Raw genomic sequence first — 26,099 nt, 5'->3', positions numbered from 1 at the left:
TAATAATAATAATAATAATAATAATAATAATAATAATAATAATAATAGTAAAATAATAATAATGATAATAATAATAATAACAATAATGTTAATAATAATAATAATAATAACAATAATAATGATAATAATAATAATAATAATAATAATAATAATAATAATAATAATAATAATAATAATAATGATAATGATAATAATAATAATAATGATAATAATAATAATAATAATAATAATAATAATAATAATAATAATAATAATAATAATAATAATAATAATAATGATAATAATAATAATAATAATAATAACAATAATGATAATGATAATAATGATAATAATAATAATAATAATAATAATAATAATAATAATAATAATAATAACAATAATAATAACAATAATAATGATAATAATAATAGCAATAATAAAAATAATAATAATGATAATGATTACAATAATAATAATAATAATAATAATAATAATAATAATAATAATAATAATAATAATAATGATAATAATAATAATAATAATAATAATAATAATAATGATAATAATAATGATAATAATAATAATAATAATAATAATAATAATAATAATAATAATAATAATAATAATAATAATAATAATAATAATGATAATAATAATAATAATGTATGTACATAATATGTATATAATAATAATAATAATGCTTGTGGCATGAGAAGAGTGGGAGGTGGGTTGATTAGAAAGGGTAGTGAGTGGTGGGATGAAGAAGTAAGAGTATTAGTGAAAGAGAAGAGCGAGGCATTTGGACGATTTTTGCAGGGAAAAAATGAAATTGAGTGGGAGACGTATAAAAGAAAGAGACAGGAGGTCAAGAAAAAGGTGCAAGAGGTGAAAAAAAGGGCAAATGAGAGTTGGGGTGAGAGAGTATCATTAAATTTTAGGGAGAATAAAAAGATGTTCTGGAAGGAGGTAAATAAGGTGCGTAAGACAAGGGAGCAAATGGGAACTTCAGTGAAGGGCGCAAATGGGGAGGTGATAACAAGTAGTGGTGATGTGAGAAGGAGATAGAGTGAGTATTTTGAAGGTTTGTTGAATGTGTTTGATGATAGAGTGGCAGATATAGGGTGTTTTGGTCGAGGTGGTGTGCAAAGTGCGAGGGTTAGGGAAAATGAGTTGGTAAACAGAGAAGAGGTAGTAAAAGCTTTGCGGAAGATGAAAGCCGGCAAGGCAGCAGGTTTGGATGGTATTGCAATGGAATTTATTAAAAAAGGGGGTGACTGTATTGTTGACTGGTTGGTAAGGTTATTTAATGTATGTATGACTCATGGTGAGGTGCCTGAGGATTGGCGGAATGCGTGCATAGTGCCATTGTACAAAGGCAAAGGGGATAAGAGTGAGTGCTCAAATTACAGAGGTATAAGTTTGTTGAGTATTCCTGGCAAATTATATGGGAGGGTATTGATTGAGAGGGTGAAGGCATGTACAGAGCATCAGATTGGGGAAGAGCAGTGTGGTTTCAGAAGTGGTAGAGGATGTGTGGATCAGGTGTTTGCTTTGAAGAATGTATGTGAGAAATACTTAGAAAAGCAAATGGATTTGTATGTGGCATTTATGGATCTGGAGAAGGCATATGATAGAGTTGATAGAGATGCTTTGTGGAAGGTATTAAAAGTATATGGTGTGGGAGGCAAGTTGTTAGAAGCAGTGAAAAGGTTTTATCGAGGATGTAAGGCATGTGTACGTGTGGGAAGAGAGGAAAGTGATTGGTTCTCAGTGAATGTAGGTTTGCGGCAGGGGTGTGTGATGTCTCCATGGTTGTTTGATTTGTTTATGGATGGGGTTGTTAGGGAGGTAAATGCAGGAGTCTTGGAAAGAGGGGCAAGTATGAAGTCTGTTGTGGATGAGAGAGCTTGGGAAGTGAGTTAGTTGTTGTTCGCTGATGATACAGCGCTGGTGGCTGATTCATGTGAGAAGCTGCAGTAGCTGATGACTGAGTCTGGTAAAGTGTGTGAAAGAAGAAAGCTGAGAGTAAATGTGAATAAGAGCAAGGTTATTAGGTACAGTAGGGATGAGGGATAATTCAATTGGGAGGTAAGTTTGAATGGAGAAAAGCTGGAGGAAGTGAAGTGTTTTAGATATCTGGGAGTGGATTTGGTAGCCGATAGAACCATGGAAGCGAAAGTGAATCATAAGGTGGGGGAGGTGGCGAAAGTTCTGGAAGTGTTGAAGAATGTGTGGAAGTCAAGAACATTATCTCGGAAAGCAAAAATGGGTATGTTTGAAGGAATAGTGGTTCCAACAATGTTGTATGGTTGCGAGGCGTGGGCTATGGATAGAGTTGTGCGCAGGAGGGTGGCTGTGCTGGAAATGAGATGTTTGAGGACAATATGTGGTGTGAGATGGTTTGATCGAGTAAGTAATAATAGAGTAAGAGAGATGTGTCGTAATAAAAAGAATGTGGTTGAGAGAGCTGAAGAGGGTGTTTTGAAATGGTTTTGTCACATGGAGAGAATGAGTGAGGAAAGATTGACCAAGAGGATATATATGTCAGAGGTGGAGGGAACGAGGAAAAGTGGGAAACCAAATTGGAGGTGGAAAGATGGAGTGAAAAAGATTTTGAGTGATCGGGGCCTGAACATGCAGGAGGGTGTAAGGCGTGCAAGGAATAGAGTGAATTGGAACGATGTGTTATACCGGGATCGACGTGCTGTTAATGGATTGAACAAGGGCTTGTAAAGCGTCTGGGGTAAAGCATGGAAGGTTCTGTGGGGCATGGATGTGGAAAGGGAGCTGTGGTTTTGATGCATTATTACATGACAAGTAGTGACTGAATGTGAACGAATGTGGCCTTTGTTGTCTTTTCCTAGCGATACCTCGAGCACATTTGGGGGAGGGGGTTGTTATTTCATGTGTGGTGGGGAGGCGATGGGAATGAATAACGGCAGACAGTATGAATTATGTACATGTGTATATATACATATGTCTGTATGTGTATATATATGTATACGTTGAGATCTATAGGTATGTATGTTTGCGTTTGTGGAGGTGTATGTAAATACATGTGTATATCGGTGGGTTGGGCCATTTCTTTCGTTTGTTTCCTTGCGCTACCTCGCTCATGCGGGAGACAGCGACAAAGCAAAATATTGATAAATAAATAGATAGTGTCCACATATCCACTATTACTCATCTCAACATTACAGAGTTGAATTATCATCATTTCAATATATGTTCGTTAGGGCATTTCGTATTTGCAGTCCAGAGGTTATTGATGATGAGTTTGAGAAGATATATTCTATTGGATCTAAGTGAAAGTGCACTTGACCTTTCATTGATAAATCCCTTATGTTAGGAAAGAAATTATTTTATAGAGTTGAACCCAAACCTCCCATTGACCCAAGAATCTTTTAGTTCTCCCTTTTAACAATAACTTAACTTCCCATGTTTCTTAAATCCTTTAATGTAAATGTTGCCTTCAGCAGTAATAATACGATAAAGAATATCTTAATCAGGAACTCACCCGAAAATTCTCCTGGATGCATCTACAAAGTGCCATGCAGAAATCATGATAAGTTTCATGTTTGGCAGACTTGTAAGGTTCTTTCTGTTAGACTTATGCAACATAGATAAGAACGAGACATGAATCAAATGCCTTGTTTAATCACGTTAAAAACAATGATCATTGTATTAACTGGAGTAATGCCATCTCAGTTATTAACTCTAACTCTATTACCACGAGAAATATCATTGAATCTTCTATTATTGAATACACAGAGAATTATAATCTTAATGTTAGTGATGGTCTAAACAAATTGGATAATTCTATTGTTGATAAAATTTGTAAAATGATAAATTTATGAAAGCTCGTTGTCGGTCTTGGACAATCGTATGTTTACCAAATGGCGTCCTAGCTGCGTCTCTTTGATGTATATCAACTGACTGCTATAGTTCTCTCTTGTGTTTCCCTGGTGATGTTATTATTACACGAAAGTGCACTTGGGAACTTATTGTTTCTTTTTCCCCGTGGACTCATAGGAATATCTTGATCACGCGCAAAATTGTGATCCTTTCCAATATATATATATATATATATATATATATATATATATATATATATATATATATATATATATATATTTTTTTTTTTTTTTATACTTTGTCGCTGTCTCCCGCGTTTGCGAGGTAGCGCAAGGAAACAGACGAAAGAAATGGCCCAACCCCCCCCCCCCATACACATGTACATACACACGTCCACACACGCAAATATACATACCTACACAGCTTTCCATGGTTTACCCCAGACACTTCACATGCCCCGACTCAATCCACTGACAGCACGTCAACCCCTGTATACCACATCGCTCCAATTCACTCTATTCCTTGCCCTCCTTTCACCCTCCTGCATCTTCAGGCCCCGATCACACAAAATCTTTTTCACTCCATCTTTCCACCTCCAATTTGGTCTCCCTCTTCTCCTCGTTCCCTCCACCTCCGACACATATATCCTCTTGGTCAATCTTTCCTCACTCATTCTCTCCATGTGCCCAAACCATTTCAAAACACCCTCTTCTGCTCTCTCAACCACGCTCTTTTTATTTCCACACATCTCTCTTACCCTTACGTTACTTACTCGATCAAACCAACTCACACCACACATTTTCCTCAAACATCTCATTTCCAGCACGTCCATCCTCCTGCGCACAACTCTATCCATAGCCCACGCCTCGCAACCATACAACATTGTTGGAACCACTATTCCTTCAAACATACCCATTTTTGCTTTCCGAGATAATGTTCTCGACTTCCACACATTTTTCAAGGCTCCCAAAATTTTCGCCCCCTCCCCCACCCTATGATCCACTTCCGTTTCCATGGTTCCATCCGCTGACAGATCCACTCCCAGATATCTAAAACACTTCACTTCCTCCAGTTTTTCTCCATTCAAACTCACCTCCCAATTGACTTGACCCTCAACCCTACTGTACCTAATAACCTTGCTCTTATTCACATTTACTCTTAACTTTCTTCTTCCACACACTTTACCAAACTCAGTCACCAGCTTCTGCAGTTTCTCACATGAATCAGCCACCAGCGCTGTATCATCAGCGAACAACAACTGACTCACTTCCCAAGCTCTCTCATCCCCAACAGACTTCATACTTGCCCCTCTTTCCAGGACTCTTGCATTTACCTCCCTAACAACCCCATCCATAAACAAATTAAACAACCATGGAGACATCACACACCCCTGCCGCAAACCTACATTCACGCGATATATATATATATATATATATATATATATATATATATATATATATATATATATATATATATATATATATATATATATTATCCCTGGGGATAGGGGATTAAGAATACTTCCCATGTATTTCCTGCGTGTCGTAGAAGGCGACCAAAAGGGGAGGGAGCGGGGGGCTGGAAATCCTCCCCTCTCGTCTTTTTTTAATTTTCCAAAAGAAGGAACAGAGGGGGCCAGGTGAGGATATTCCAAAAAAGGACCAGTCCTCTGTTGTTAACGCTACCTCGCTAACGCGGGAAATGGCGAATAGTTTAAAAGAAAGAAAAAGAATATATATATATATATATATATATATATATATATATATATATATATATATATATATATATATATATATATATATATATATGTATATATATATATATATATATATATATATATATATATATATATATATATATATATATATATATATATATATATATATATATATATATATATATATATATATTATATATGTATTATATATATATATATATATATATATATATATATATATATATATATATATATATATATATATATATATATATATATATATATATATATATATATATATATATATATATATATATATATATATATATATATATATATGTATGTATGTATATAGTCTGGTAACGGCCAAGATTACATGATACGACTGTGTGCGTTTCTCGAGTGGTTTATCTTACCTCATCGAAGCCGTTTAAGATGGTGAGGGAACCGTTGTCGACCTGCAGACATTTGTATCCCTCGCCCCTCACGTCGTGGTCAGTGAACTTCAAGCCCGACAATGTCGGGATGCGAGCCACGCCCTTTGTCAAAAACTCGCTCATGGATACTGTGGAAGGAGTGAGAATACGTGGTAATGATTGGGAAATTTCCATATAACAGAGGACCTGATGGTCTTCGCCAAGTTTATCTGCTGGAGGACTGTACATGGGATGGAGAGATGATAGACTTGGTGCTTTTTGACGAGGTTATCTGCTGGAGGAGAGTACATGGGAGAGACAGACTGACAAAAGACTTAATGGTCTATGACGAGGTTATCTGCTGGAGGATTGCACATGGAAAGGACAGTTGACAGAAGACTTGATGGTCTATGTCGAAGTTGCCTGCTGGAGGAGAGTACATAAGAATCACAAAGGAAGGACAGATGATGAGAGAGATGATGGTCAGTGATGAAGTCATCTGCTGAAGGAAAGTAATAGTATCCTACACTCCTAATGCATGTAGGTTGATAAAGGATATTTAATCAGAAGTTCCTCTTGGGATGGAGAGAGGTGTTACTAGAGAGGTGAGGGATGCTGCTGGGGACATAAGTAGTGCTGTTGGGGAGTAAGAAATGTTGCCGGGAAGGTGAAGGGCGCTGCTGGGAAGTAAGAAATGTTGCTGGGATGGTGAGGGGTGCTGCTGGGAAGTAAGAAATGTTGCTGGGATGGTGAAGGGTGCTGCTGGGGAGTAAGAAATGTTGCTGCGAAGTGAGGGGTGGTGCTGGGGAGTAAGAAATGTTGCTGAGTAGGTGAGGAATGCTGCTGGGGAGTAGGAAACTTTGCTGGGAAGGTACGGGGTGCTGCTGGGGAGTAAGAAATGTTGCTAGTAAGGTGATAAGTGCGGCTAGGGAGTAGAAAATGTTGCTGGAAATGTAAGGGGTGCTGCTGGAGACTAGGAAATGTTGCTGGGAAGGTGAGGGGTGCAGCTGGGAGTATGAAATATTGCTGGGAAAGGTGAATGGTGCTGCTGGGGAGTAAGAAATGTTGCTGGGAAGATGGAAAGTAGGAACTGTGGTGGGAAGGTAAAGGGTATCGCTAGGAAGTACAAAATGTTGCTAGGAAGATGAGGGGTGCTGCTGATGGGGTAAGAGATGATGCAGGGGAGGCTGGTGGTGTTCATGGGGAAATAAAAGGTGTTTCCAGGAAGCTTTGTTCACAAACTGATTCCGAAAATATAATTTCCTAAATATCATTGGTATTATTTATTTTATTTTGCTTTGTCGCTGTCTCCCGCGTTTGCGAGGTAGCGCAAGAATTAGACGAAAGAAATGGCCCAACCTACCCCCATACACATGTATATACACACACGTCCACACACGCAAATATACATACCTATACATCACAATGTACACATATATATACACACACAGACATATACATATATACCCATGCACACAATTCACACTGTCTGCCTTTATTCATTCCATCGCCACCTCGCCACACATGGAATACCATCCCCCTCCCCCCCTCATGTGTGCGGGGTAGCGCTAGGAAAAGACAACAAAGGCCTCATTCGTTTACACTCAGTCTCTAGCTGTCATGCAATAATTCCCGAAACCACAGCTCCCTTCCCACATCCAGGCCCCACACAACTTTCCATGGTTTACCCCAGACGCCTCACATGCCCCGATTCAATCCACTGACAGCACGTCAACCCCGGTATACCACATCGATCCAATTCACTCTATTCCTTGCCCGCCTTTCACCCTCCTGCATGTTCAGGCCCCGATCACTCAAAATCTTATTCACTCCGTCTTTCCACCTCCAATTTGGTCTCCCACTTCTCCTCGTTCCCTCCACCTTCGACACATATATCCTATTGGTCAATCTTTCATCACTCATTCCCTCCATGTGCCCAAACCATTTCAAAAATCCCTCTTCTGCTCTCTCAACCACGCTCTTTTTGTTTCCACACATCTCTCTTACCCTTACATTACTTACTCGATCAAACAACCTCACACCACACATTGTCCTCAAACATCTCAAATCCAACACATCCACCCTCCTGCGCACAACTCTATCCATAGCCCACGCCTCACAACCATACAACATTGTTGGAACCACTATTCCTTCAAACATACCCATTTTTGCTTTCCGAGATAATGTTCTCGACTTCCACATATTCTTCAAGGCTCCCAGGATTTTCGCCCCCTCCCCCACCCTATGATTCACTTCCGCTTCCATGGTTCCATCCGCTGCCAGATCCACTCCCAGATATCTAAAACACTTTATTTCCTCCAGTTTTTCTCCATTCAAACTTACCTCCCAATTGACTAGACCCTCAACCCTACTGTACCTAATAACCTTGCTCTTATTCACATTTACTCTTAACTTTCTTCTTTCACACACTTTACCAAACTCAGTCACCAGCTTCTTCACATGAATCAGCCACCAGTGCTGTATCATCAGCGAGCAACAACTGACTCACTTCCCAAGCTCTCTCATCCACAACAGACTTCATACTTGCCCCTCTTTCCAAAAATCTTGCATTCACCTCCCTAACAACCCCATCCATAAACAAATTAAACAACCATGCAGACATCACACACCCCTGCCGCAAACCTACATTCACTGAGAACCAATCACTTTCCTCTCTTCCTACACGTACACATGCCTTACATCGTCGATAAAAACTTTTCTCTGCTTCTAACAACTTGCCTCCCACACCATATATTCTTAATACCTTCCACAGAGCATATATATATATATATATATATATATATATATATATATATATATATATATGTATATATATATATATATATATATATATATATATATATATATATATATATATATATATATATATATATATATATATATATATATATATATATATATATATATATATATATATATATATATATATATATATATATATATATATATATATATATATATATGGGAATAGGGGAAAAGTTAAACTTCCCACGCATTCCTCACGTGTCGTAGAAGGCGACTAAAGGGGACGGGAACGGGTGGCTAAAAACTCTTCTGTCCTTGTATTTTAACTTTCAAAAATGGGAAACAGAAGATGGAGTCACGCGGGCATTGCTCATCCTCCTCGAAGGCTCAGATTGGGGTGTCTAAATGTGTGTAGATGTAACCAAGATGAAAAAAAAGGAGAGATAGGTAGTATGTTTGAGGAAAGGAACCTGGATATTTTGGCTCTGAGTGAAACGAAGCTCAAGGGTAAAGGAGAAGAGTAGTTTCGTAATGTCTTGGGAGTAAAGTTAGGGGTTAGTGAGAGGACAAGAGCAAGGGAAGGAGTAGCACTACTCCTGAAACAGGAATGATGGGAGTATGTGATAGAGTGTAAGAAAGTAAACTCTAGATTGATATGGGTAAAACTAAAAGTTGATGGAGAGAGATGGGTGATTATTGGTGCATATGCACCTGGGCATGAGAAGAAAGATCATGAGAGGCAAGTGTTTTGGGAGCAGCTGAATGAGTGCGTTAGTGGTTTTGATTCACGAGACCGGGTTATAGTGATGGGTGATTTGAATGCAAAGGTGAGTAATGTGGCAGTTGAGGGAATAATTGTTCAGTGTTGTAAATGGAAATGGTGAAGAGCTCTTAGATTTACGTGTTAAGAAAGGACTGGTGATTCGGAATACCTGGTTTAAAAAGAGAGATATAGATAAGTATATGTATGTAAGTAGGAGAGATGGCCAGAGAGCGTAATTAGATTACGAGTTAATTGATAGGCGGCCGAACGAGAGACTTTTGGATTTTATAGTGCTGAGAGATGCAACTGGAGGGATGTCTGATCATTTTCTTGTGGAGGCGAACTTGAAGATTTGTATGGGTTTTCAGAAAAGAAGAGAGAATATTCCGGTGAAGAGGGTGGTGAGAGTAAGTGAGCGTGGGAAGGTGATTTGTGTGAGGAAGTACCAGGAGAGACTGAGTATAGAATGGAAAAAGGTGAGAAGAAAGGAGGTAAGGGGAGTGGGGGAGGAATGGGATGTATTTAGGGAAGCAGTGATGGCTTGCGCAAAAGATGCTTGTGGCATGAGAGCATGGGAGGTGGGCAGATTATAAAGGGTAGTGAGTGGTGGGATGAAGTGAGATTATTAGTGAAAGAGAAGAGCGAGGCATTTGGACGTTTTTTGCAGGGAAAGAATGCAAATGAGTGGGAGATGTATAAAAGAAAGAGGTAGGAGGTCAAGAGAAAGGTGCAAGAGAAAGGTGAAAAAGAGGGCAAATGAGAGTTGGGGTGAGAGAGTATCATTAGATTTTAGGGAGAATAAAAAGATGTTTTCGAAGGAGGTAAATAAAGTGCGTAAGACAAGGGAACAAATGGGAGCTTCAGTTAAGGGGGCTAATGAGGAGGTGATAACCTGTAGTGGAGATGTGAGAAGGAGATGGAGTATTTTGAAGGTTTGTTGAATGTGTTTCGTGAAAAGTGGCAGATATAGGGTGTTTTCGTCAAGGTGGTGTGGAAAGGGAGAGGGTTAGGGAAAACAATTTGGTAAACAGAGAAGCGGTAGTAAAGCTTTGCGGAAGATGAAAGCCGGCAAGGTAGCGGGTTCTGATGGTATTGCAGTGGAATTTATCAAAAAAGGGGGTGACTGTATTGTTGACTGGTTGGTAAGGTTATTTAAGTTATGTATGATTCATGGTAAGGTGCCTGAGGATTGGCGGAACGTTTGCATAGTGCCATTGTACAAAGGCAAAGGGGACAAAGGTGAGTGCTCAAATTTCAGAGGTATAAGTTTGTTGAGTATTTCTGGGAAATTATATGGGAGGGTATTGATTGAGAGGGTGAAGGCATGTACAGAGCATCAGATTGGGGAAGAGCAGTGTGGTTTCAGAAATGGTAGTGGATGTGTGGATCAAGTGTTTGCTTTGAAGAATGTGTGTGAGAAATATTTAGAAAAGCAAATGGATTTGTTTGTATCATTTATGGATCTGGAGAGGGTATATGACAGAGTTGATAGAGATGCTTTGTGGAAGGTTTTAACAATATATGGTGTGGGAGGCAAATTGTTAGAAGCAGTGAAAAGTTTTTATCGAGGACGTAAGGCATGTGCACGTGTAGGAAGAGAGGAAAGTGATTGGTTTTCAGTGAATGTAGGGTTGCTGCAGGGTTGTGCGATGTCTCCATGGTTGTTTAATTTGTTTATGGATTGGGTTGTTAGGGAGGTGAATGCAAGAGTTTTGAAAAGAGGGGCAAGTATGCAGTCTGTTGTTAATTAGAGAGCTTGGGAAATAAGTCAGTTGTTTGCTGATGATACAGCGCTGGTGGCTGATTTATGTGAGAATCTGCAGAAGCTAGTGACTGAGTTTATTAAAGTGTGTGAAAGAAGAAAGTTGAGAGTAAATGTGCATAAGAGCAAGGTTATTAGGTACAGTAGGGTTGAGGATCAAGTCAATTGGGAGGTAAGTTTGAATGGAGAAAAACTGGAGGAAATGAATTGTTTTAGACATCTGAGAGTGGATTTGGCAGCGGATGGAACCATAGAAGCGGAAGTGAATCATAGGGTAGGGGAGGCGGAAAAATTTTGGGAGCCTTGAAGAATGTGTGGAAGTCGACAACATTATCTAGGAAAGCAAGAATTTGTATGTTTGAAGGAGTAGTGGATCCAACAATGTTGTATGGTTGCGAGGCGTGGGCTATGGATAGAGTTGTGCGGAGGAGGGTGGATGTGCTGGAAATGAGATGTTTGAGGACAATATGTGGGTGGTGTGAGGTGGTTTGATCGAGTAAGTAATAATAGGGTAAGAGAGATGTGTGAAAAAAACAAGAGTTTGGTTGAGAGAGTAGAAGAGGGTGTATTGAAATGGTTTGGGCACATGGGGAGAATGAGAGAGGAAAGATTGACAAAGGGGATATATGTGTCAGAGGTGGAGGGAACGAGGAGAAGTGGGAGACCAAATTGGAGGTAGAAAGATGGAGTGAAAAAGATTTTGAATGATCGGGGCCTGAACATGCAGGAGGGTGAAAGGCGTGCAAGGAATAGAGTGAATTGGAACGATGTGCTACACCGGGGTCGACGTGCTGTCAATGGATTGAACCAGGGCATGTGAAGCGTCTGGGGTAAACCATGGAAAGTTCTAAGAGGCCTGGATGTGGAAAGGGAGCTGTGGTTTCGGTGCATTATTACATGACAGCTAGAGACTGAGTATGAACGAATGTGGCCTTTTTTGCCTTTTCCTAGCGCTACCACGCACACATGAGGGGTGAGGGGTTGTTATTTCATGTGCGGCGAGGTGGCGATGGGAATGAATAGAGGCAGACAGTATGAATTATGTTTTTTTTTTTTTATATACTTTGTCGCTGTCTCCCGCGTTTGCGAGGTAGCGCAAGGAAACAGACGAAAGAAATGCCCCCCCCCCCATACACATGTATATACATACGTCCACACACGCAAATATACATACCTACACAGCTTTCCATGGTTTACCCCAGACGCTTCACATGCCTTGATTCAATCCACTGACAGCACGTCAACCCCGGTATACCACATCGCTCCAATTCACTCTATTCCTTGCCCTCCTTTCACCCTCCTGCATGTTCAGGCACCGATCACACAAAATCTTTTTCACTCCATCTTTCCACCTCCAATTTGGTCTCCCTCTTCTCCTCGTTCCCTCCACCTCCGACACATATATCCTCTTGGTCAATCTTTCCTCACTCATTCTCTCCATGTGCCCAAACCACTTCAAAACACCCTCTTCTGCTCTCTCAACCACGCTCTTTTTATTTCCACACATCTCTCTTACCCTTACGTTACTCACTCGATCAAACCACCTCACACCACACATTGTCCTCAAACATCTCATTTCCAGCACATCCATCCTCCTGCGCACAACTCTATCCATAGCCTACGCCTCGCAACCATAAAACATTGTTGGAACCACTATTCCTTCAAACATACCCATTTTTGCTTTCCGAGATAATGTTCTCGACTTCCACACATTCTTCAAGGCCCCCAGAATTTTCGCCCCCTCCCCCACCCTATGATCCACTTCCGCTTCCATGGTTCCATCCGCTGCCAGATCCACTCCCAGATATCTAAAACACTTCACTTCCTCCAGTTTTTCTCCATTCAAACTCACCTCCCAATTGACTTGACCCTCAACCCTACTGTATCTAATAACCTTGCTCTTTTTCACATTTACTCTTAACTTTCTTCTTCCACACACTTTACCAAACTCAGTCACCAGCTTCTGCAGTTTCTCACATGAATCAGCCACCAGCGCTGTATCATCAGCGAACAACAACTGACTCACTTCCCAAGCTCTCTCATCCCCAACAGACTTCATACTTGCCCCTCTTTCCAAAACTCTTGCATTTACCTCCCTAACAACCCCATCCATAAACAAATTAAACAACCATGGAGACATCACACACCCCTGCCGCAAACCTACATTCACTGAGAACCAATCACTTTCCTCTCTTCCTACACGTACACATGCCTTACATCCTCGATAAAAACTTTTCACTGCTTCTAACAACTTTCCTCCCACACCATATATTCTTAATACCTTCCACAGAGCATCTCTATCAACTCTATCATATGCCTTCTCCAGATCCATAAATGCTACATACAAATCCATTTGCTTTTCTAAGTATTTCTCACATACATTCTTCAAAGCAAACACCTGATCCACACATCCTCTACCACTTCTGAAACCACACTGCTCTTCCCCAATCTGATGCTCTGTACATGCCTTCACCCTCTCAATCAATACCCTCCCATATAATTTACCAGGAATACTCAACAAACTTATACCTCTGTAATTTGAGCACTCACTCTTATCCCCTTTGCCTTTGTACAATGGCACTATGCACGCATTCCGCCAATCCTCAGGCACCTCACCATGAGTCATACATACATTAAATAACCTTACCAACCAGTCAACAATACAGTCACCCCCTTTTTTAATAAATTCCACTGCAATACCATCCAAACCTGCTGCCTTGCCGGCTTTCATCTTCCGCAAAGCTTTCACTACCTCTCCTCTGTTTACCAAATCATTTTCCCTAACCCTCTCACTTTGCACACCTCCTCGACCAAAACACCCTATATCTGCCACTCTATCATCAAACATATTCAACAAACCTTCAAAATACTCACTCCATCTCCTTCTCACATCACCACTACTTGTTATCACCTCCCCATTTGCGCCCTTCACTGAAGTTCCCATTTGCTCCCTTGTCTTACGCACTTTATTTACCTCCTTCCAGAACATCTTTTTATTCTCCCTAAAATTTAATGATACTCTCTCACTACAACTCTCATTTGCCCTTTTTTTCACCTCTTGCACCTTTCTCTTGACCTCCTGTCTCTTTCTTTTATACATCTCCCACTCAATTGCATTTTTTCCCTGCAAAAATCGTCCAAATGCCTCTCTCTTCTCTTTCACTAATACTCTTACTTCTTCATCCCACCACTCACTAACCTTTCTAATCAACCCACCTCCCACTCTTCTCATGCCACAAGCATCTTTTGCGCAATCCATCACTGATTCCCTAAATACATCCCATTCCTCCCCCACTCCCCTTGCTTCCATTGTTCTCACCTTTTTCCATTCTGTACTCAGTCTCTCCTGGTACTTCCTCACACAGGTCTCCTTCTCAAGCTCACTTACTCTCACCACCCTCTTCACCCCAACATTCACTCTTCTTTTCTGAAAACCCATACAGATCTTCACCTTAGCCTCCACAAGATAATGATCAGACATCCCTCCAGTTGCACCTCTCAGCACATTAACATCCAAAAGTCTCTCTTTCGCACGCCTGTCAATTAACACGTAATCCAATAACGCTCTCTGGCCATCTCTCCTACTTACATATATATACTTACTTATATATATATATATATATATATATATATATATATATATATATATATATATATATATATATATATATATATATATATATGTATATATATATATATATATATATATATATATATATATTCATACTTCCCACGTATTCCTCCCATGTCGTAGAAGGCGACTAGAGGGGACGGGAGCGGGGGGCCAGAAATCCTCCCCTCCTTGTATCTTTTTTACTTTCTAAAATGGGAAACAGAAGAAGGAGTCACGCGGGGAGTGCTCATCCTCCTCGAAGGCTCAGACTGGGGTGTCTAAATATGTGTGGATGTAACCAAGATGTGAAAAAAGGAGAGATAGGTAGTATGTTTGAGGAAAGGAACCTGGATGTTTTGGCTCTGAGTGAAACGAAGCTCAAGGGTAAAGGGGAAGAGTGGTTTGGGAATGTCTTGGGAGTAAAGTCAGGGGTTAGTGAGAGTACAAGAGCAAGGGAAGGAGTAGCAGTACTAATGAAACAGGAGTTGTGGGAGTATGTGATAGAATGTAAGAAAGTGAATTCTCGATTAATATGGGTAAAACTGAAAGTTGATGGAGATAGATGGGTGATTATTGTTGCATATGCACCTGGGCATGAGAAGAAAGATCATGAGAGGCAAGTGTTTTGGGAGCAGCTGAATGAGTGTGTTAGTGGTTTTGATGCACGAGACCGGGTTATAGTGATGGGTGATTTGAATGCAAAGGTGAGTAATGTGGCAGTTGAGGGAATAATTGGTATACATGGGGTGTTCAGGGTTGTAAATGGAAATGGTGAAGAGCTTGTAGATTTATGTGCTGAAAAAAGACTGGTGATTGGGAATACCTGGTTTAAAAAGCGAGATATACATAAGTATACGTATGCAAGTAGGAGAGATGGCCAGAGAGCGTTATTGGATTACGTATTAATTGACAGGCGTGCTAAAGAGAGACTTTTGGATGTTAATGTGCTGAGAAGTGTAACTGGAGGGATGTCTGATCATTATCTTGTGGAGGTTAAGGTGAAGATTTGTGTGGGTTCTCAGAAAAGAAGAGTGAATGTTGGGGTGAAGAGGGTGGTGAGAGTAAGTGAGCTTGGGAGGGAGACCTGTGTGAGGAAGTACCAGGAGAGACTGAGTACAGAATGGAAAAAGGTGAGAACAATGGAAGTAAGGGGAATGAGGGAGGAATGGGATGTATTTAGGGAATCAGTGATGGATTGCGCAAAAGATGCTTGTGGCATGGGAAGAGTGGGAGGTGGGTTGATTACAAAGGGTAGTGAGTGGTGGGATGAAGAAGTAAGATTATTAGTGAAAGAGAAGAGAGAGGTATTTGGACGATTTTTGCAGGGAAAAAATGCAATTGTGTGGGAGTTGTATAAAAGAAAGAGACAGGAGGTCAAGAGAAAGGAGCAAAAGGTGAAAAAAAGGGCATATGAGAGTTGAGGTGAGAGAGTATCATTAGATTTTAGGGAGAATAAAAAGATGTTCTGGAAGGAGGTAAATAAAGTGCGTAAGACAAGGGAGCAAATGGGAACTTCAGTGAATGTCGCAAATGGGGAGGTGATAACAAGTAGTGGTGATGTGAGAAAGAGATGGAGTGAGCATTTTGAAGGTTTGTTGAATGTGTTTGATGATAGAGTGGAAGATATAGGGTATTTTGGTCGAGGTGGTGTGCAAAGTGAGAGGGTTAGGGAAAATGATTTGGTAAACAGAGAAGAGGTAGTAAAAGCTTTGCGGAAGATGAAAGCCGGCAAGGCAGCAGGTTTGGATGGTATTGCAGTGGAATTTATTAAAAAAGGGGGTGACTGTATTATTGACTGGTTGGTAAGGTTATTTAATGTATGTATGACTCATGGTGAGGTGCCTGAGGATTGGCGGAATGCGTGCATAGTGCCATTGTACAAAGGCAAAGGGGATAAGAGTGAGTGCTCAAATTTCAGAGGTATAAGTTTGTTGAGTATTCCTGGTAAACTATATGGGAGGGTATTGATTGAGAGGGTGAAGGCATGTACAGAGCATCAGATTGGGGAAAAGCAGTGTGGTTTCAGAAGTGGTAGAGGATGTGTGGATCAGGTGTTTGCTTTGAAGAATGTATGTGAGAAATACTTAGAAAAGCAAATGAATTTGTATGTAGCATTTATGGATCTGGAGAAGGCATATGATAGAGTTGATAGAGATGCTCTGTGGAAGGTATGAAGAATATATGGTGTGGGAGGCAAGTTGTTAGAAGCAGTGAAAAGTTTTTATCGAGGATGTAAGGAATGTGTACGTGTAGGAAGAGAGGAAAGTGATTGGTTTTCAGTGAATGTAGGTTTGCGGCAGGGGTGTGTGATGTCTCCATGGTTGTTTAATTTGTTTATGGATGGGGTTGTTAGGAAGGTGAATGCAAGAGTTTTGGAAAGAGGGGCAAGTATGAAGTCTGTTGTGGATGAGAGAGCTTGGGAAGTGAGTCAGTTGTTGTTCGCTGATGATACAGCGCTGGTGGGTGATTCATGTGAGAAACTGCGGAAGCTGGTGATTGAGTTTGGTAAAGTGTGTGAAAGAAGAAAGTTAAGAATAAATGTGAATAAGAGCAAGGTTATTAGGTACAGTAGGGTTGAGGGTCAAGTCAATTGGGAGGTAAGTTTGAATGGAGAAAAACTAGAGGAAGTAAAGTGTTTTTAGATATCTGGGAGTGGATCTGTCAGCGGGTGGAACCATGGAAGCAGAAGTGGATCATAGGTTGGGGGAGTGGGCGAAAATTCTGGGAGCCTTGAAAAATGTGTGGAAGTCGAGAACATTATCTCGGAAGGAATAGTGGTTCCAACAATTTTGTATGGTTGCGAGGCGTGGGCTATGGATAGAGTTGTGCGCAGGAGGGTGGATGTGTTGGAAATGAGATGTTTGAGGACAATGTGTGGTGTGAGGTGGTTTGATCGAGTAAGTAACGTAAGGGTAAGAGAGATGTGTGGAAATAAAAAGAGCGTGGTTGAGAGAGCAGAAGAGGGATTTTTGAAATGGTTTGGGCACATGGAGAGAATGAGTGAGGAAAGATTGACCAAGAGGATACATGTGTCGGAGGTGGAGGGAACGAGGAGAAGTGGGAGACCAAATTGGAGGTGGAAAGATGGAGTGAAAAAGATTTTGAGTGATCGGGGCCTGAACATGCAGGAGGGTGAAAGGCGGGCAAGGAATAGAGTGAATTGGATCGATGTGGTATACCGGGGTTGACGTGCTGTCAGTGGATTGAATCAGGGCATGTGAAGCGTCTGGGGTAAACCATGGAAAGCTGTGTAGGTATGTATATTTGCGTGCGTGGACGCATGTATATACATGTGTATGGGGGTGGGTTGGGCCATTTCTTTCGTCTGTTTCCTTGCGCTACCTCGCAAACGCGGGAGACAGCGATAAACAAAAAAAAAAAAAGAAATATATATATATATATATATATATATATATCCCTGGGGATAGGGGAGAAAGAATACTTCCCACGTATTCCCTGCGTGTCGTAGAAGGCGACTAAAAGGGAAGGGAGAGGGGGGCTGGAAATCCTCCCCTCTCGTTTTTTTTTTTTTTTTTTTTCCAAAAGAAGGAACAGAGAAGGGGGCCAGGTGAGGGTATTCCCTCAAAGGCCCAGTCCTCTGTTCTTAACGCTACCTCGCTATCGCGGGAAATGGCGAATAGTATGAAAAAAAAAAAAAATATATATATATATATATATATATATATATACATATTATATATATATATATATATATATATATATATATATATATATATATATATATATATATATATATATATATATATATATATATATATATATATATATATATATATATATATATATATATATATATATATATATATATATATATGTATATGTATATATATGCATAACATAAATCGTTCAACATTTTTCCGTTAGCGTTGGAGTCAGGGTTTTGGGGATTGTGAATAACAGTAGTAGTCGTCTGTGGCGTTATGAGATTCGAGACGACCTTAGAATCATCGTCCTGACCGCTGACCAATATTTCTCTTAACGTTTGAAGAGAATTGTGAGAATGACAGCCCTTATTTAAGCACAACGTCACAGCCCTTGTGTATGAAGGCCTGGCATTTGATTTGACCTTATAAGATACGGTCAGGGTTTTGCATATTCAAGTTCAATGGTCACTCAAATGGCCGCTTCTATTGTGTACGTCACGCCTCTCCCTCATGTAAATCGCTTAAGGTCCTAGTCTGATCTAGTTGAAAAAGGCTGTCAGTATTCAGCAAGGAGGCATCCTCAGTCCGACGTTGTTTGATTTCCTAAGGGAAAACTTAATTCAATTTCCCTTCAGACTAATTGCAAGGCTCCTCTGCTACGCAGACATCCTTCAGCAGCTCATGGTTATAGGGGCAAGCAGGTTTAAGAACACCTTGCTTGGCCTTAAGATCAACCAAGACCTCCATTCGAAATGTAGCAAAGCTCCCCATGAAGAACTTCCTCGACGTCTTGAAGGACGGGTCCATCTCTTCCAAATGATTCCTGATAGTCATGCGCGGTGAACTACCAAACATTGATAAAACTTTGTCAAGACAGACCCAAGTCAATCTTCTACAACTGAGGTACTATTGTACTTAGGAGTTCGTCGACGGAGTAGTCGGTGAATGTGTGTATACTGTCAAGAGCCGGGAGCAAGCCCACTGGAACACTACCTTCTTGACTAGAAATGACGCTCAGCTCCGGGACTGGGTCCGGGACTTTAGAAATATGGACCACACGATGCTAGCGGCATCACTAGTCTGCAGGGTCCAGACCCAACATATGCAACACTTGCTTCGGGTCAACGCAAGACATCCTCCACCCACTCAGAATAAACAGTATTTTTATCACATACGTTTCCCAGAATAAGTAGCCTTTGGCTTCTGTTAGGAGATGCTCCACCCCGAGCCCGACCAATGTTTAAGAGTTGGGGGGCGGTGGTAAGCGCTCACTGACCTGCACCCACTAGTCCGCCTGTTGTGGCTTCTTCTTAAAGCAAAAGGCGGTACGAACTAACACGTCTACTGGGTTATCCAGTCATGCCACTGTTCAGCTTGCTGCGTCTTCTTCTAAATCAACAGGTTGAGTCGGAGCAGAAAGACCCAGCCTCGGTCATTGAACGGGTCGCCAAAGGCAAAGGCCCGCGTAGTACAATAGCCTGATTTCCATGTTACTCAACTCACACATCCTCTTACAAGAACCCATTATGCTTCCTTTACACACGGGTCACCTTGAGCTAGGAATGGCACCACGAATACACACACACACACACACACACACACACACACACACACACATACACACACATGACCTGTGCCAGTAAAATGGCATTGCCGGGAACGGGCTGTCACTGACAGAAGCTGGTGTCAAGGCTAGTGCTGATCTATCTTTACACACATAACCTGATTTATGCCTAAGCATGATCTTAGTCTCTCTCAAGAGAAGTTAAAGATGTTTATCTATCAACTCTATAAAGAGCGAACCTCCCTTTGGAAGCAATTATATTATCTAGGTCCACATTATATAATCGTTATGTTTAGAACGTAAGGGAGACTGAAGGTAATTGGTTGTTGACATAATGACCTCAGCTCCTTTGCTTTCACCATCCGTTCTATCTCCTCTCTAACTTTTCCTCCTTCTGTCTATGATAGGTAAGACACCCACACCTTTCCCATTTTCTCTCACTCCTTCCCACACTGAAGATGACTGGGTTGGCTGCTTTAAGCTATGCTGCCTTAGATCACACAACAGACAACGAGTCACTCACTGGCCAGTCCTGAAACCAACCTTACAATCTGCCCTGAGTTTATTCGCCATTCCTCGTTTATCTCCTTTCTTTCTTTCTTTCCTTCTTCCTTATCTCTCTAATATCCTTTTTTCTCCAGCCTTATCTCTCTAATCCCTATTATCAGCTATGACACGAGAGTTAATTTACCCATTGAATTACGAGGATGACTCTCGGGGGAGAAGGTTCATGACCCTTGAATATGAGGGGACGACCCTTGAAGACGATGCAACGACTCTTAGGAAGGTTGCCTATGACCACATCCATAACGGGTCAGGTCAAAGATCCCACCACTATATAAATGGATAGCACCTGTCGTGCTCAAAGGTCGTCACAAACGACTATTGCACCCAAAGGACTGCGTCGGCAATTTCGATGAGAAAGATCGAGTGCCAATGATCGGTGATTCTAGTGCAAGCGTTGGAAGCGTAGCAGTTGAGTGCGAAACTGGGAGACATTGGTAACCCACTGATGTATATGAAAACGCTAACCAGTTGTGTGCTGAAAGCGGACTGGCGACTGGAAATACCTTCATAATGTAACGGTTAGTGTTCCCGACCGTGTGGTAGGTAACATAGAGGTGAAGTATTAACAGGAGTAAATATGAGACAGCTGAAGAAAATGCGCCGTAACAGTTTGAACATGTGGAGAGGATGAGTGATGAGAGGTTGACTAAGGATATAAATGCCAGAAGTGGAGGGGATAAGGAAAGAGAGGAATTCAAGGAGGTGAAAAGATGAGGTGAAAGACTCTTTAAGTGTTCGAGATTTGAATGTGCAGGAGGGTGTGTGGCGTGCAAGGGATCCACAGGAATTGGAGAGACATGGTGTAGAGGGAGCGACGTGGTGCCAGTGGATTGAGCTAGGACATATTAAGCAACTGGGGGAAATGACAAACAAGGTCTGTGGAACCTCGTTGTGGATATAGGACTGTTGTTTCAGTGGAAAATACATTACAGCTAAAGATGGATGTGAACCTTGAGGATAGTCTATCGCCTGTTCGTGGCGCTTCCTCGCTAATGCGGGACACGTTATTTATTTGGTTACAAAGATGCAGATGAATTTCGAGACAGTATAAGTGCTCATACGTAGGCAAAGTGAGATGAACCTCTTTTGGGTATGACTCTTCGATTCCTAAGCTGGTAGACCATTGCCTTAAAAGCATCTATAACACCTTGTTAGATGGAAAATGATGGAAACATCTAGTTAAAAAACGAGAAGAAAAAGAAATATACTTTGTGAAAGAACAGATTTGCTTCTCAGATCAACCAGGAAAATCAAGCATAACACCACACCACATGATTATGTCTATTGTTTTGAAAAAAGATCAGCTCATTTAGATAAGAAATCCACAAAAATCTCATTAACTGGGCATCTAAGAAGCATCGAGACATTTCAAACAAATTACAGTAATCAACCTAAAACCTTAAATGACGGACCACTTCATCAGTCCATCAATCCATGACCTTAAAATATTTTGTTTCACTCATAATTAAAAACCTAACTGACGAACCACCTCATCAATCCACCAATCCATCTACTTAAAAGCTTTCGCTTCACTCACGCCTGACGTCAGTCTTCATGGGTATGTGGTAGTAGAAGAGTGGAGTCTTGGGACAAGCTTTGGCCACCTCGGCCATGTACTCGACCAGCTCCTCCGTCGACTTGGGCTTGTCGAAGAGGTTGGGCAGCACAGACACGCCGTTCGCACCCGCCTTCTCAGCGTGACTGGCCTGCAAGTGCGTAGCAAAGGGTGAGTGGACACTTATAAGCATGAGAAGGAACTTGCATGAGTGATGGGGATTTGTGAGCATGAATAATGGGGATTTGTGACCATGAGTGACGGGGATTTATGAGCATGAATGATGGGGATTGTGAGCATGAATGATGGGGATTTGTGAGCATGAATGATGGGGATTTGTGAGCATGAATGATGGGGATTTGTGAGCATGAATGATGGGGATTTGTGACCATGAGTGACGGGGATTTATGAGCATGAATGATGGGGATTGTGAGCATGAATGATGGGGATTTGTGAGCATGAATGATGGGGATTTGTGAGCATGAATGATGGGGATTTGTGAGCATGAATGATGGGGATTTGTGAGCATGAATGATGGGGATTTGTGAGCATGAATGATGAGGATTAGTGAGCATGAATAATGGGGATTTGTGACCATGAGTGATGGGGATTTATGAGCATGAATGATGGGGATTTGTGAGCATGAATGATGGGGATTTGTGAGCATGAGTGATGGGGATTGTGAGCATGAATGATGGGGATTTGTGAGCATGGATGATGGGGATTTGTGAGCATGAATGATAGGGATTTGTGAGCATGAATGATGGGGATCTGTGAGCATGAATGATGGGGATCAGTGAGCATGAATGATGGGGATCAGTGAGCATGAATGATTTTTGTATGTATGTTGGGGACTTGTGAGCATGAGGGATGACTGTAAGCATGATGGATCACCGGTAAGCATAGTTGAGACTCATAAGCACGATGAGGACTCGTGAGCATGATTAATCCTAACAATCATTATGGCAACTCTTAAGAACGATCGATCCTTGTGATCATAAGAGGAGCTTATGAAAATGATAAGGACCTGTAAACATGCAAGTATAATGGGAACCTGCAGACACAAGATGGTAGGCTGGTATAAGCCTCGCTGCTGTGTATCGATGCCTATCACGTGATGGCCTATGTAAACACCAGTGAACGATCAGTACGGGCCAGTGAACGATCAGTACGGGTATATAGCCATTAAGTTTCCTTAGGGGGAAATTGAGATATGGTTCTTATTACAAAGTGGCAGGTAAAGTGGCAAGGCGCAATTTATAGTTACTGGCCATTGGGTACATCCGTCTGTCTGTCCGTCTCTGTCTGTCTGTCTGTCGGTCTGTCTGTCTGTCTGTCTGTCTCTCTCTCTCTCTCTCTCTCTCTCTCTCTCTCTCTCTCTCTCTCTCTCTCTCTCTCTCTCTCTCTCTCTCTCTCTCCTTCCCCCACAGCCCTGCGTCTCATCTCGTCCTGCTCATGTGGTGGGGGTGGTGGTGGTGAGGGGAGGTCGTCTTTTGCATATCTTGATCCTGCGTTTCGCATTCTAGGAACGCGGTAAGAGTTTTAAGAATAGATGTTTGAACAATGACCGAAACGCAAAAAAAAAAAAGAAATGTGTCTTTAACGATGTCCTGCATACCAAATAGCATTCCTGTAATTACAATATTTTTTTAAAACACTTACCCGTGGGATCGAGTTCCTTTTAAAATGCAGCAGTAGTAATTTATGACAAATGTTAAGAGCGATGCATGAATGGTTTACAATGACTTAAGAGATGATTAATGCAGAAGACAGATATGAATGTAAGAAGATGAATAATGGTAGGAAATGTTCAAGAAATGGGGGTCCCACGAGTGCAGAACTTCCTCCCCGTACAGTGTAGAACTCCCTCCCCGTACAATGCAGGACTCCCTCCCCGTACAGTGTAGAACTCCCTCCCTGTACAACGTAGAACTCGCTTCTCGTATAGTGTAGAACTCCCTCCCCGTACAGTGTAGAACTCCCTCCCCGTACAATGTAGAACTCCATCCCCGTGCAGCGTAGAACTCCCCGTGCAGTGTAGAACTCCCTCACCATGCTGTGTAGAACTCCCTCCCCGTACAGTGTAGAACTCCCTCCCCGTACAATGTAGAGCTCCCTCCCAGTGCAGAGTTGAACTCCCTCCCCGTGCAGTGTCGAACTCCCTCCCCGTGCAGTGTAGACCTCCTCCCCGTGCATTATATAACTCCTTCCCCGTACACTGTAGAACTCCCTCCCTGTACAATGTAGAACTTCCTCCCCGTACAGTGTAGAGCTCCCTCCCCGTGCAGTGCAGAGCTCCCTCCCCGTGCAGTGTAGAACTCCCTCCCCGTACAATGTAGAACTCCCTCCCCGTACAGTGTAGAACTCCCTCCCCGTGCAGTGTAGAACTCCCTCCCCTTGCAGTGTAGAGATCCCTCCCCGTGCAGTGTAGAACTCCCTCCCCGTATAGTGTAGAACTCCCTCCCCGTACAGTGTAGAACTCCCTCCCGTACAGAGTAGAACTCCCTCCCTTGTAGTGTAGAACTCCCTCCCTGTACAGTGTAGAACTCCCTCCCCGTACAGTGTAAAACTCCCTCCCCGTACAGTGTAGAACTCCCTCCCCGTGCAGTGTAGAACTCCCTCCCCGTGCAGTGTAGAACTCCCTCCCCGTACAGTGTAGAACTCCCTCCCCGCACAGTGTAGAACTCCCTCCCCGTACAGTGTAGCACTCCCTCCCCGTACAGTGTAGAACTCCCTCCCCGTACAGTGTAGAACTCCCTCCCCGTACAGTGTAGCACTCCCTCCCTATACAGTGTAGAGCTCCCTCCCCGTACAGTGTCGAACTCCCTCCCGTACAGTGTAGAACTCCCTCACCGTACAGTGTAGAACTCCCTCCCCGTGCAGTGTAGAACTCCCTCCCCGTACAGTGTAGAACTCCCTCCCCGTACAGTGTAGCACTCCCTCCCCGTACAGTGTAGCACTCCCTCCCCGTACAGTGTAGAACTCCCTCCCCGTGCAGTGTAGAACTCCCTCCCCGTACAGTGTAGAACTCCCTCCCCGCACAGTGTAGAACTCCCTCCCCGTACAGTGTAGCACTCCCTCCCCGTACAGTGTAGAACTCCCTCCCCGTACAGTGTAGAACTCCCTCCCCGTACAGTGTAGCACTCCCTCCCCGTACAGTGTAGAGCTCCCTCCCCGTACAGTGTCGAACACCCTCCCCGTACAGTGTAGAACTCCCTCCCCGTACAGTGTCGAACACCCTCCCCGTACAGTGTAGAACTCCCTCCCCGTACAGTGTAGAACTCCCTCCCCGTACAGTGTAGAACTCCCTCCCCGTACAGTGTAGAACTCCCTCCTCGTACAGTGTAGCACTCCCTCCCCGTGCAGTGTAAAACTCCCTCCCCGTACAGTGTAGAACTCCCTCCCCGTACAGTGTAGCGCTCCCTCCCCGTACAGTGTAGAACTCCCTCCCCGTACAGTGTAGAACTCCCTCCCCGCATAGCACAGATAATTACAAAGACCTTATCAGTTGATGATATCATCCATATCTTCCTAGAGAGTTTCTGAGGTGTTTTTTTTTCAGATAAAGTATCATTTATACAGCGAGGACAACAAGAACAAAAACATCAAAAACAACAACAACAACAACAACAACAACAACAACAACAACAACAACAACAACAAATACCTGCTTCAGAATTAGATTTCTGGAAATAGTCTCTTGCGCGAAGCTTGCGGTCTGGAGATAACATATTTATGTCCTCTGGTCATGCGGGTTCGATTCCGCCCCAACGACAGCTGCTACACCCCAAGAGCTTATCATTATCTTTCCCCGTCTACTGAATCCAACACACACACACACACACACACACACACACACACACACACACACACA

At 42.0% G+C, this 26,099-nt stretch overlaps 1 protein-coding gene across 4 annotated transcripts in view; it reads right to left on the bottom strand.

The window, feature by feature from the left end:
- The window catches only part of LOC139747219 (N-acetylneuraminate lyase-like), a 223,768-nt gene that overhangs the window by 88,416 nt on the left and 109,253 nt on the right, over positions 1 to 26,099 (bottom strand). For all 4 annotated transcript variants that reach the window (XM_071659252.1, XM_071659254.1, XM_071659253.1 and 1 more), the window contains 2 exons: positions 22,208 to 22,376; positions 5,971 to 6,119 (listed from right to left, as the gene is read on the bottom strand). In XM_071659252.1, the coding sequence (XP_071515353.1) occupies positions 5,971 to 6,119; positions 22,208 to 22,376 (318 nt within the window). The remainder of the gene's footprint in view (positions 1 to 5,970; positions 6,120 to 22,207; positions 22,377 to 26,099) is intronic.

This window comes from Panulirus ornatus, chromosome 67 (assembly GCF_036320965.1).
Source record: "Panulirus ornatus isolate Po-2019 chromosome 67, ASM3632096v1, whole genome shotgun sequence".
Taxonomy (NCBI): domain Eukaryota; kingdom Metazoa; phylum Arthropoda; class Malacostraca; order Decapoda; family Palinuridae; genus Panulirus; species Panulirus ornatus.
The sequence above is the reverse complement of the archived record's forward strand: the minus strand, read 5'-3'. Positions and strand labels throughout refer to the sequence as shown.